This window comes from Hypanus sabinus, chromosome 17, assembly GCF_030144855.1.
Source record: "Hypanus sabinus isolate sHypSab1 chromosome 17, sHypSab1.hap1, whole genome shotgun sequence".
In the NCBI taxonomy this organism is placed as follows: Eukaryota; Metazoa; Chordata; class Chondrichthyes; order Myliobatiformes; family Dasyatidae; genus Hypanus; species Hypanus sabinus.
Genome location: NC_082722.1, coordinates 58,401,501 through 58,415,181, shown reverse-complemented (window position 1 = coordinate 58,415,181; position 13,681 = coordinate 58,401,501). Strand labels below are relative to the sequence as shown.

Here is a 13,681-nt window from a genome sequence, read left to right as displayed (position 1 = left end):
ATACTTTCCTCTTGTATTTGACCTCTCAAAATGCATCTCCTTGCAGTTGTCCAGATTAAAACACAACTGGCATTTCTCCACCCAAACTCCCAACTGATTTATATCTAGTTTTATTCTTTGACAACTTTCATCACTATCTGTAAACCACCAACTTTTGTGTGATCTGTACACTTACTGATCAGACCATTCACAATTTCATTCTATTCATTTTATATATATATATATGTCCCAGTGCTGATCCTTGAAGAACACCACTAGTCACACTCAACAAATATCCTCTGTCTTCTATGGCTAATCCAGTTCTAGATCCAATTTACCAACTTGCCATGGATCCCATCTAGTTTAATGTTCCAAACCAGCCTATTATGAAAGACTTGGCCAAATGCTTTACTAGTGTCCTTGTGGGCGACGTTCCTACTCTACCATTGACAATCATCTCCATGACCTCCTCAAAAAAAAAATCGCTTATCAGGTTTGTTAGACAAGAACTCCTCTGCACAGAGCCATGATCCTTCATCAGTCCATAATTTTCTATAATTCCAGAGTAATTCCGAATTGTTTTTTTCTTGGATTTTGATTATTATTATTATATTGCTATACTAATCATTCTATTCTACAGTTTATTCTACAGTTCCATTCCTAAGCATCCTACCTACCTTCACCTAAAAATATAGAAATGGTTTTGGGTTAAAAAAAATTAGGAATGGAAGCTCAGTTTTTGGAGACACAAGACTGTGAATGCTTTAATCTAGAGCGGAAGACAAAAATGTTGGAAGAACTCAGTAGTTCAGGCATCATCTCTGGAAGTGCTGTCCGGATGCAGGATCTTGACCTGAAATGTCAACTCCACAGATCTCCACAGATGCTGGCTGATCTGCTGAGTTCCTCCGGAAGTTTGTTTTTGGTTCTTTCATAATACAGGATTGTTAAGGCCAATTATCAACCTCTTACTAGAGATAAACCTGGATCATCCAACTGACCACACAACTGGACATAGCAAACATAGCTTTTAGTAAAGATCAGCTAGTTCGGGAGTAAAACTATAATAATTACGATTGTCCATTTTCAAAAACTTTGAATTGCCTTGTTTGTTCTATTAAAAATAGACTTGTACTGTTTCTACCTTATTCATTTTGTGATTGGACTGTACTTTATAATGAATTATTTTGATTTTAGTCACTTTTGTAAAGTAAATAATTCATAATTAGCTCCCACAACAGTAGTATGACTTGGACTAGATTAACCTAATTTTTAAGTAGCCAGGCCAGCAAGGATAACTTTTTTTGCCTTCTTCAAAATGGTAGCATGATAATCGTTTATATCCACCTGGAGAAAAACTCTTTCATTCAAGACTCCACTTCCCAATGGTAATGAATTGAAGTATCAGCTCAGAATTTTCTGCCTGAGTCCTTTGAAAGAGACTAGACACCAGAATCTTATGAAACTGAGACAGAAGTGTTGCCAGCAAATTTACAGCTGAAGATATGATTTCAATGAGCAGATGGTATAATATCATGGTGGCTTTTTTGTCCCCTGGATAAAGGCCAAAAATAGTGTGACTCCTCTATTTTTCTGATATCAATGATTAAAACTATTGGAATATTTCACTTCCTGTCATAACCTGATTATAATGAGTCCTTAATCATTTTTCTCTTTTTTTTAATAAATGGACCACTTCTCATCTCCTTTATTGCTGGGGAAATGTGTTATTTCAATATATTTAATGTAACAGGTTTTGTTTACTCTAATCATCCAGAAATTCGATAGATAATGAGAATGCATTCAAAAGGAAAGCAAGAAAACCATTCTCTTTAATTCTTTCTTTATCCTTCTCTCTGATTTGATTTAGAGTACAAAAAAAATCGTTATTTATTGGATAAGAATCTAGTTCTTTATGGTCCAGGTGCTGATGACGTTCTTAATCAGTTTATCTGTACGGTCGTGTTAATGACTTTTGAGAAAAATAAACATACTCATGGAGAACAGATTGATTAATTCTCTATCAGTCAATTTTTAACGATGATACAAACAGTTGTACTCGTGATCAGATATTAAAAGATTTTTTAAAAGTCATGTGGTAGAGAATGCAAGATTTTAAATTGTGCTTATTGTAGCACACTCATACTAATTTCTACTTTCTGTTGAAGCATCTAATATTGCTCAGTACATATAGGTTTAGCTTGCATTGCAAATCATTCTGCACATTCATAAATAATTATTGAATCTTAAAATGTAATTATTAATGTGTCATTTTTTTCAGTAGTGAATCCTTTTGGTACTCTTGAGTTTTTGAAATGCAGAAGTACTATTATACTGCTTGTTATTGAGAGGTTATTAGATACCTGAGCATTAATCTTTATTTCTGAAATAGTTTTTTGCTGATAATGTAATCGCTTGAAATGGATATCTCAGTTTTCTGGCAAATGTACTTCGTTTACATTATGAAATTTTCATAGTTCATTGCTGTAAATCTTGCTAAGAAAAGCCATTTTGACAGAAGTAAATTGCTGGCTTCTCAGTTTCTGCTACACTGTAGAATAAATCCTATTTCTCAACAATTTTGTGTTTTCCTGTGAAATTCATTATTTTCTTTTGAATGACATCTGTTATCTGTTTGCTTCTTGTGGTTGCCAGCTTCACTCATCCTTCATAGGTCTCTGGAGATTCTTTATTAGGTTGGATTGGATTGGACTAAAGTCCTCAATCTTATTTTGCTTCTGATCACGCAAAATGCTGGAGGAACTCAGCAGGTCAGGCAGCATCTATGGAGAGGAATAAAGAGCCAACATTTTGGGCCAAGAGTTTCTGATCTTAACTTTCACTGAAATTGTGGGCTTAGCTGCTGTTGGCCCTTGTATTTCATTCCCAGTGCTCTTTATTAAATTGAATGTACCGATGGATGTAGCAAATGCCACATGCACTTTTGCTGGTTCATGATCATATTAGCCTTTTTCATTTCTCTTCCACTGATGACTTAAGCAAAGCATCCACTGATGGTTTACTTTTTTTCAACAGCTCATTGAATAGGTCCCCCTCTATTTAATCACTTTCATCTTGTCACATATTCTCAGTCTTGAATATTGTACTCTTATTACATAATCTCTAAGATGTATATATAATTAGAATGGGATGGTTTCTTTGTGATTTGAATCTCCCTGTTTATTTACTTGTACATTTTGGCTTCAAGTCCCTACCTGAGCCCATCTTAATTTAGTGTCTCTGTTGAGCATATTAACCCTGCATCTCTCTATCAGAACTACCACAGCATTAAGGGCGGACCAGCAGGCTCCAGGACAGCTTCTTTCACCAGGCCAACAGACTTATCAATACATATTGATCTGTTTGCATATCTGACTTGTACATACATGTATACAAAACAATTCTGTTTCCAATCCTAGTGCTTGGACAATATCCTCCCACATTTTCCTTCCTTATTGCTTGCACGTAGTGACAGAGATGCAACAAAAAGATTTTTCTCCCTCATATTGTGACATGGATTTAAGAAATAAGATTCTAATTCTAATTCTATCATGCAACCTAACTCTTTCCACTGTTGAACTCATCTGTACTAGTGATATTCCACAATGATCTGTATAAATAACCTAGATAAAAAGATGATGGAGTTTGTAAGTTTGCAGATGGTATGAAGATTGGTGGTTTTGTGGATAGTGTAGAAAATTACCAAGTGATACAGATCAGTTTCAGATATGGGCAGAGAAATTTCAGAAGAAATATAGTCCATTCAAATGTGAGGTGTTGCACTTTGGGAGAACAAATATAAAGGGACAGTACATTTTTAATGCCAAGACATTCTATAACTTTACCTTTTCATTAACTGATAATTTCTCATCCTTGCCAGTTCTGATGAACTGTGATTCCATTGTCTCAGTCTTGAAAAGGTCACTTTTTAGCAGCCAACTCCCTGATCCAGTTCTAGAGAAGTTGGCCTTTGAGGAAATTCCCAAGTACTAGCACTTTGCCATTGATAAAGATTCATTACCATCTTGATAAAATATTTACTTAAGCATCTGGAATGTTTTGCACTGGAATGATCCCAGCCTTAGTTCTTCAGATCCACCAAGTTTGCTGATGTGTTTGTATCCAGTTCAAATCTCTCAACTTTGGGATCATCATCATAGACAGAAGGAACTCAGCAAGTCAGGCAACATCCATGGAGGGGATTAAACAGTCTTCAGATAATCCTGATGAGAGTTTTTTTGTTTACTTCCCACCATAGATGCTGCCTGACTTTCTGCATTCCTTCAGCATTTTGTGTGTGTGCTCAAGATTTCCAGCATCTGCAGAATCGCTTGAGTTCATCACGGACAGAAAAATGGCTTCCATGTTTACCTATAATAGATATGAGGAGTTCATGGGTAGCCAATGTTCAACTATCTTTGCTGTTTTTCCTTAACCATCAGATTTTTTTTTGCCTCCCAAAGCAGTCCAACAAAAGTTTTTCCTACTTCATTTTATACTCACTGTGAGCTTTTCTAGAGCTTTACTAGTAAGCAGTCCTTAAAATATGCCTTGGTTAACTCTAAACTTAATTTCAACAATTTTCTGTTTTGTTTTTTGTCTTCTATCCTCTGTAATGTAAGATCAAACAAAACTTACAATACATAGCTGACACCATGCCCCATTCACCAGTCTTGTCAATGTATGGTCTTTAACACCTCGGTCTTAAAATTCTCAAGCTCCCACTCAAATCTTTCTGAAGCCTCAACTCCAAACCTCCTCAGCCTTGCAATTCTTAGAGGTCTGTGCCACTGGTCCCTCTAAGCTGCAGAGATGTGCGGCCATACTGTAATTAAAATGCTTCTGCCCATGTAGTCTTTGCTGTTGCACAGCTGGAATTTTATATAATGTTAATATAATTTTGAAATGTTGCTAATATAATTTTGAAATCTATGATATAATTATGAAATATTCTGTAATTGCTTTAATGAATATAATCCATAAATTTTCTAAATAATAAATGTACCACAACCTTTACTTTGAAACATTTTAGTGCTTCAGTGTAGTACTCATGTAAACCTAGAAACTGATGAGAAGTGGATGATCTAATGAGGATTAAGTTGCATCTTTCATCTGGATGCAAAATTAATCTGGACTGTGTTGATAGACAAAGGGATTGTAATACAGACAGATGAGAAAAAGTCTTCAAAATGTGAAAACTGTTTTTTGTATTTCATTACACTCTTTAATCAATAACTAAAATTAAAAGTGTGGTTTTTCAATTTTCATTTTAAATATTCTAAGTAGGTATATTACAAAAAAAAAGATTTGAAGTGCTGCACAATGTTCAGGCCATGTAAAAATTTCCTGCTCAAAGTAATAGTTCACCTGTGCAGCCATAAAAAAAATTACAGGGAGCTTTGATCTCTGCATTCCTATAGTTCTTATGGCAGCTGTTCGTGAAGTTGCCTTGCAATAGATTTTAAACTTTAAATTTTCATACTAAAATTCCATTTCTCTTCCTTTAAGACTTACTACTTCAGAAAGAGATTTGGTTATCTTTCATAATTTTCTTTTATGGTTCAGTATCAAGTGTTTCATCACTCTTTGAAGTACTTTGGGACTGTTTACTGTATTTAAGAGTGCAGTTTTTTTTGACAGTGAATTCCACATTATTCCTTCCAGTTTTTATTAATATCTTGAACTCCATTCCCTTCCCTCCTACATAATTATAAAATATTACTCTTTTGTTATATCGCTAAAGCTCAACTCAGTTCTCTGCATTACTCAGCCTGTTTGTGTCCTGGACTAGAATCAGCACTTGAACCATAATGATTTACGATTTATTGTATCACTGTCTCAGGAGTTCCTTGTACCTGTAGTGTGGATCATTCTCTGAACATAGCTATAAAGGAGTTCAGCACAAAACTGTGGTAATTTCCTTTAGAACTCATACAGTGTTGATGTTGCATTTAGTGAAGCCTTATCAATTTTTTTTTTCCAGATATGAAAGCTTAGTGGGATCTATAAAAAGGAAATTTACCAAAAAACGAGATCGATCTGCTGTTCAAAATGAAGAAACAGAAGGTAGCACTACTAGAGGTGGTAAAGTCAAGAAGACATTCATTAAGCCTCAAGAATAAATTGCAGAAGTATAATTTTGAATGTTTTCATTAAAAAAGGGATGAACTTCCTGTCTGGGACTCTGCAGCAGCTGGCTGCTTGTTGTTAATTAAGGAAATGTATGGTTTGTCTGTATCCTAAGTTTGGAGCTGGAAAGTTTTGCAGCTTGCTGCATAGAGTATTTTGTGAAGAGAAACGATTTTGCTGTTTCCTTGTATTGAAAAGTTGCTGGATGTTTTCTTTGCAATCCAGCAGTATATTGTACCACCTGCTCAAGTAATCAGTTCAATTATGTTTAATATTGACTTTAAGGGAAAGCTATCTTGAGACAAAACAATATCAAACTCCAAATTAATATATATGGTTTTACAGTTCTGAAAGAAAATAATGTAGTTTTCTCTTCCTGTGGGATTTTCTACTTAAAGTGGTGCCATGGTAGTGTAGTGGTTAGCGTGCAGTATTATAACTCGGCATTTCAGAGTTCAATTCTGGCAGTTCTGTAAGGAGTCTCTATACGTTCTCCCCATGGACTGTGTGGGTTTTCTCTGGGTCCTGTAGTTTCCTCCCACAGTCCAAAGACTGACTGGGCAGTTTAACTGATCATTGTAAAATTGTCCTGAGGTTAGGTTAGGCTTAATCAGGGTTGTGTGGTTGCTGAGGTGGTGTGGCTCAAAGGACCAGAAGGCCCTGCTCTGAGTTGTATCACCAAATAAATAAATAAATAGAATGTAATACTAAAAATATAAATATTCTGTGATAGAGATGTTCAGGTTTTCTTATTCTGTAAGATGTATTTATAATATGAATTCGGAAGCTGAATCAAGTATGTGAGGATTTGAAGTCCTTGATATCTAAGCTAGATTCCATAAAAATCCAGACATTAAATTTGTACATGATACCATTTTGTCTGTCATTCTCTAGAAAAGGGTGGTAGTGTGATTAGCTCTGAACTACTGAAATCATTTATTCATGGTAAATTGGAAAGTCGCTTGAGATATAAAACAAAACCATTACATCATTTAACATGCAATGTATCATACAACATATTTGAGCATCATGTGGAATTTCAACTTGTTCTGTAAAATTAAAGTACATTTAAAAATTGGAATTTTGAATGCCTTTATATACAAAAAGTAATATATATTAGTTTAAAAATATTACTGTTTATTAAACTTGTATATTTTGAGATGTATTTTTGATGAGTAAATTGAAATGTCCATATTTGAATGCACATCCATGGAAGTCCCAAACTCTCTGTTTGGAGCAGCAGGCGTTTACCAGCAAAATCTGGACCTTTGGGATTCAATTAATGCAACTACAAGCAATGAGTACATAAAGATAAGATGCAACTAAGTACTGATAGCATGCTGGGAGTATATAGGTTTTGGGGAGAAGAAATTTCAAAATGGGTAATATCAGTTTTGTTTTGTGAATATTTCTTAACCATAATTTTTATTTCATCATGTAGTATGATCAGAAATCAGGAAAGGACAGAGTAACTTGACTGGTTTTTGTTTAACAGCTTCTGCTTTATCACTGCTGAAGTGGGGTGAGAGCAGTTTAACTGCAGATTGTTAGTTCAAAATGGAATGCTTTGTATATCTGAATAAATGCAATCAGATCAAAATGGATGACTTGACAAATCGCAACAACTTCAGATAATCCAGAAAGTTTGGCTACTTTTGTTTCATGCTCCAATCGTATTTATTGTTTACAAGATTTTTCTATTTTATATTACCATATTAAATATTTGGTTGAAGTCAAATCCAGATTGTTGGAATAAAAATTTCTATGCTGGAATTAAGGCTCTTGTATATGATGCCTTTGGACAGTCTATGTATTTGCCACTGCATAGATCTGCATTAGTCAATCTATGCAGAGAGCCTGATAGGTATTTTGTATTGGAAACTAAAATTGTTTATGTTGTACAATAAGGAACAACCTTTCGTAGAGTCCAGACGTGTTGAAATGCGAAAGCAGTGTTTTCTTCTCCCATCATTGTAATAGGTAGGAATTCATGAAACAAACATATGATCCTTGAAAACTCTCCAGCAATAAGCCTCACTCACCATGATGACAAATATCTGAAAAGAAGCATGTCCATTTTATGTAGGATCTGTGCTAAACAACATTCAGAATTTCATCTGGAATCTACATACATCAATTTTCCCTTATGCTTTCCTCTCTGGAACCTATCCTATTACAAAACAATACTCTGAAAATAATATTCTTTTTCATTCATTTATGTGCCAGTTGTTGGTGTAGATGTGCCCCCCCACCCCCCCCAGACTTTGATTAGTTTGGTCAGCATAGATCTTAATTTAAATAATAAACCACTTTAAAATAAAAGTGTTTAAAAAGATAACCAGTTAGTTTGCTGCTTCTGAATTTTCATGGTCATCAATGGCTACAAGAGCTAATCTGATAATATGAAATTAGTAATACACTGGATTCCAGTTAATTGGGACACAGCGAGACCAGTACATTTTGGCCTAATTAAGTGGCTATCCCAGTTAACCAAGATACGCTGTGTATAACTTTCAATCTCATTTTGATGAAATGGGGCATTTTCGTAGTATCTATGAATATTTGCTGGCTCATCTGTAGATGAGAGCTGTACATTCTAGAATGTAAGGATCTAAGATTGTGAGGAGCTGCAATGTCTGTAAATCTGAATCCAGTGTGTAACACTATTGAAGTTGGACTATCTTAAGTATTATTAGTATTTTGATATACAATGGTCAACAATTATGTGAAGAGCTATTTGGGTACTGCAGCACGGTAGGAATAACAACATTTCTGCATTACAAATGCAGCAAGGACTATATTGATTTTCATTGTCAATATCTCATAGAACACTTGGGAACTTTGTAAGTGACTCTTACCTCAGTGGTTGGTAAGTTGATGGAGAAGATCCTGAGAGGCAGGATTGATGAACATTTGGAGAGGTATAATGTGATTAGGAGTAGTCAGCATGGCTTTGTCAAGGGCAGGTCATGCCTTAGCAGCCTGATTGAACTTTTTGAGGATATGACTGAACACATTGATGAAGGAAGAGCGGTAGATTTAGTGTATATGAATTTCAGTAAGGTATTTGATAAGGTACCCCATACAAGGCTTATTGAGAAAGTAAGGAGGCATAGGATCCAAGGGGACATTGCTTTGTGGATCCAGAACTAGCTTGCCTGGAGAAGGTTGTAGACGGGTCATATTCCGCATGGAGGTCGGTCACCAGTGGGGTGCCTCAGGGATCTGTTCTGGGACCCTTACTCTTCACGATTTTTATAAATGACCTGGATGAGGAAGTAGAAGGATGGGTTAGTAAGTTTGCTGATGACGCAAAGTTTGGGGGTATTGTGGATAGTGTGGAGGGCTGTCAGAGGTTATAGCAGGACATTGATAGGATACAAAACTGGGCTGAAAAGTGGCAGATGGAGTTCAACCCAGATAAGTGTGAAGTGGTTCATTTTGGTAGGTCAAATATGATGGCAGAATATAGTATTAATGGTAAGACTCTTGACAGTGTGGAGGATCAGAGGGATCTTGGGGTCCGAGTCCATAGGGCACTCAAAGCAGCGTCCTATTCTGTGGTTAAGAAGGCATACAGTATATTGGCCTTCATCAATCGTGGAATTGAATTTAGGAGCCGAGAAGTGATGTTACAGCTATATAGGACCCTGGTCAGACCCCACTTGAAGTACTGTGCTCAGTTCTGGTTGCTTCACTACAGGAAAGATGTGGAAGCCATAGAAAGGGTGCAGAGGAGATTTACAAGGATGTTGCTTGGATTGGGGATTATGCCTTATGAGAATAAGTTGAGTGAACTCGGCCTTTTCTCCTTGGAGCGACGGAGGATGAGAGGTGACCTGATAAAGGTGTATAAGATGATGAGAGGCATTGATTGTGGATAGTCAGATGATTTTTCCCAGGGCTGAAACGGTTGCCACAAGAGGAACCAGGTTTAAGGTGCTGGGGAGTAGGTACAGAGGAGATGTCAGGGGTTAGCTTTTTTACTCAGAGAGTGGGGAGTGCGTGGAATGGGCTGCCGGCAACAGTGGTGGAGATGGATACAATCGGGTCTTTTAAGGGACTGTTGGATAGGTACATGGAGCTTAGTAAAATAGAGGGCTATAGGTAAGCCTAGTAATTTCTAAGGTAAGGACATGTTCCGCACAGCTTTGTGGGCCGAAGGGCCTGTATTGTGCTGCAGGTTTTCTATGTTCTATGTAAGAAAAACCAGTGAGTCGCTTTGTAAAGACTGAATTTTAAATTTGGAGCTTATCAGGTGTGATGTGAAAAATATTTTCCATAATATTATTTTTCTTCTAAATCATGTATTGTATTGAACTGCTGCTGCTAAGTTAACAAATTTCACATTACATGCCAGTGATAATAAACATGATTTTGATTCTGATAATCGTCAATGTAGTTATACCCATTGTCACAAAAGGATGTGTTCCTTTGTTGCAGAGTACCACTTTTACCTCAGACTTTCTGGCTTTATTGATCTGAGCCAAAGCTCCAGATACCTAGCGTCACATATTGTAGTTTCAGAATAGAGTGGAAAATGCTGAAGATCTGAGCAATTTGCAATCCTCTTGTATTATGCCCACTGATATATCTTTAAAAATAAATTGGTTACTCTCATTGCTGACAAGTTCTGTGACCTCCTTGTTTATCACATTTGTCATCCTGCTAACTATCATTTGAGATAAATAGCATACACTAAGTAAATGCGTACCTATCAAATAGCATGGAAATTGTACAAGTATGTAAAAGGTATTTGAATTTTTCAATTTGTGACTGCATTAAGGAATGTAAAGCTTCATTTGGGCTTTTGGTATTTCTGCACAACAATGCACTCAATGGGCCAATTTATGAGGTACACCTGTACACGTGTTGTTAATGCAAATATCTAATCAGCCAGTCAATGCATAAAACCATGCAGATGTTGTCAAGATGGTCTTGTTGTTCAAACCAAACATCAAAATGGGGAAGAAATGTGATTTAAATGACTTTGACCATGGAATCAGAATCAGAATTAGGTTTATTACCACCAGCATGTGTCGTGCAATTTATTAACTTAGCAGCAGTTCAATGCAGTACATAATATAGAAGAAGAGGGGGGAAAAAAATCAATCAATTACAATATATGTATGTTGAATAGATTAAGAATCATGCAAAAAAGCAGAAATAATAATATATTCAAAAAGTGAGGTCTTGTTCACGCGTTCAGTGTTCTCTTGGGAATCGGATGGCAGAGGGGAAGAACCTGTTCCTGAATCGCTGAGTGTGTACCTCCTACCTGATGGTAACAGTGAGAAAAGGGCATGCCCTAGTTGTTGGAGGTCCTTAATAATGGACACTGCCTTTCTGAGACACTGCTCCTTGAAGATGTCCTGGGTACCTAGGCTAGTACCCAAGATGGAGCCACTAAATTTACAATCCTCTGTAGCTGCTTTCGGTTCCATGATGGAGCCCCCCCCCCCCCCCCCCATACCAGACAGTGATGCAGCCGGTCAGAATGCTCTCCACGGTACAATTATAGAAGTTTTTGAGTGTATTTGTTGACCTGCCAAAGCTCCTCAAACTTCTAATGAAATATAGTCACTGCGCTGCTTTCTTGAAAACTGCAATGATATGTTGGGACCAGGTTAGATCCTTAGAGATATTGATACCCAGGATCTTGACACTGCACACTCTCTCCACTATGAGGATTGATATGTGTTCCTTAGTTTTTCCCTTTCTGAAGTCCACAATCAACTCTTTCATCTTACTGACATTGAGTGCAAGATTGTCACTGCGACATCACTCCACTAGTTGGCATATCTTGCTCCTGTACACTCTCATCGCCATCTGAGATTCTACCAACAATGGTTGTATTTATAGATGGTATTTGAGCTATGCCTAACCACACAGTCATGGGTATAAAGAGAGTGGATCAGTGGGCTAAGCACACATCCCTGAGATGCACCAGTGTTGAGCATCAACGAGAAGGAGATAGTATCACCAATCCGCACAGCTTGTGATGTTCTGGTTAGGAAGCTGAGGATCCAATTGCAGAGGGAGGTACAGAGGCCCAGGTTCTGTAATTTCTTAATCAGGATTTTGTGAATAATAATGTTGAATGCTGAGCTATTGTCGAATAGCAGGAATCTGCCATAGGTGTTTGTATTATCCAGATGGTCTAAGGCTGTGTGAAGAGCGATTGACCTATTGTGGTGATAGGCAAATTGCAGTGAGTCCAGGTCCTTGCTGAGGAATGAGTTTAGTCTAGTCATAACCAACCTCTCAAAGCATTTCATCACTGTAAATGTGAATGCTATTGGGCGATAGTCATTAAGGCAGCTCACATTAGTCTTCTTAGGCACTGGTATAATTCTTGCCTTTTTGAAGCAAATGGGAACTTCTGCCCATTGCAGTAAAATGTTGAAAATATCCTTGAATACTCCTGCTGGTTGCTTGGCACAAGTTTTCAGAACCTTACCAGGTACTCCATTGGGACTGTCTGCCTTCTGAGAGTTCACCCTCTTTAAAGACAACCTAACATCACCCTCTGAGACAGAGATCACAGGGTCACTGGGTGCAGCAGGGATCTTCACAGTTGTTGTCGTATTCTCCCTTTGAAAGAGGGCATAGGTGTTCAGTTCATCTGCTAGTGAAGCATCGCTGCCATTCATGCTAATGGGTTTCACTTTGTAGGAAGTAGTATCTTGCAAATCCTGTCAGAAATGTATATCCAATGTCACTTCCAACCTCATTTGAAATTGTTGCTTCATCCTTGAAGTAGCCCTCTGCAAATCATACCTGGTTTTCGGTTACAGACCTGGGTCACCAGACTTGAATGCCACAGACCTAGCCTTTAGCAGATGATGTACCTGGTGGTTCATCCACAGTTTTTGGTTTGGGGATGTACAGTATATGTTTGTAGGCACACACTCATCCACACAGATTTTCATGAACTAGTTAACAACTGCAGCATACTCCAGATTCGAAGATGAATCCCTGAATACAGTCCAGTCCACTGATTCAAAGCAGTCCTGTAAGTGCTTTGGTGCTTCTCTTGCCCATATCTTCTTGGTCCTTACTACTGGTGCTGCAGTCTTCAGTCTCTGCCTATACTCGAATTAGAAGTACAGCCAGTTGATCAGACTTCCCAAAGTGAGGGTATGGAATAGTACGATAGGCATTCTTGATTATGGTGTAACAGTGGTCCAGTGTGTTGTTTCCTCTGGTATTGCAAGTGATCTGTTGATGATATTTGCTTAGTAATTGTTTTCAGACTAGCTTGGTTAAGCTCCCCCAAAATGATGGTGAAGGCGTTAGGGTGTGTTGTTTCTTGAGTGTTGATCCCATTGTTCAGATCATCTAAAACCTGATTGACATCGGCCCGAGGTGGAATGTTTACCACTACCAAAATGATCCCGGAAATCTCCCATGGTGGGTAAAATGGATGGCATGGAGTGATTGTTGGTAACAGACAGAGAGGTTTAAATATCTCTGAAACTGCTGATCTCTTGGGATTTTCGCACACAGCCATCTCTATAGTTTATAGAGATAGGTGTGGGAAAAAAAAACAAAAGAAATCCAGTGAGCAACA

The 13,681-nt window shown here is 37.4% G+C and overlaps 1 protein-coding gene across 1 annotated transcript in view; it reads left to right on the top strand.

Annotated features, from left to right (window-relative positions):
- The window catches only part of mphosph6 (M-phase phosphoprotein 6), a 45,288-nt gene extending 33,766 nt beyond the window's left edge, over positions 1-11,522 (top strand). The window contains exon 5 of the mRNA XM_059993153.1: positions 5,963-11,522. Coding sequence (XP_059849136.1) covers positions 5,963-6,101 — 139 coding nt within the window. The 3' untranslated portion in view covers positions 6,102-11,522. The remainder of the gene's footprint in view (positions 1-5,962) is intronic.
- The last annotated feature ends 2,159 nt before the right edge of the window (positions 11,523-13,681 follow it).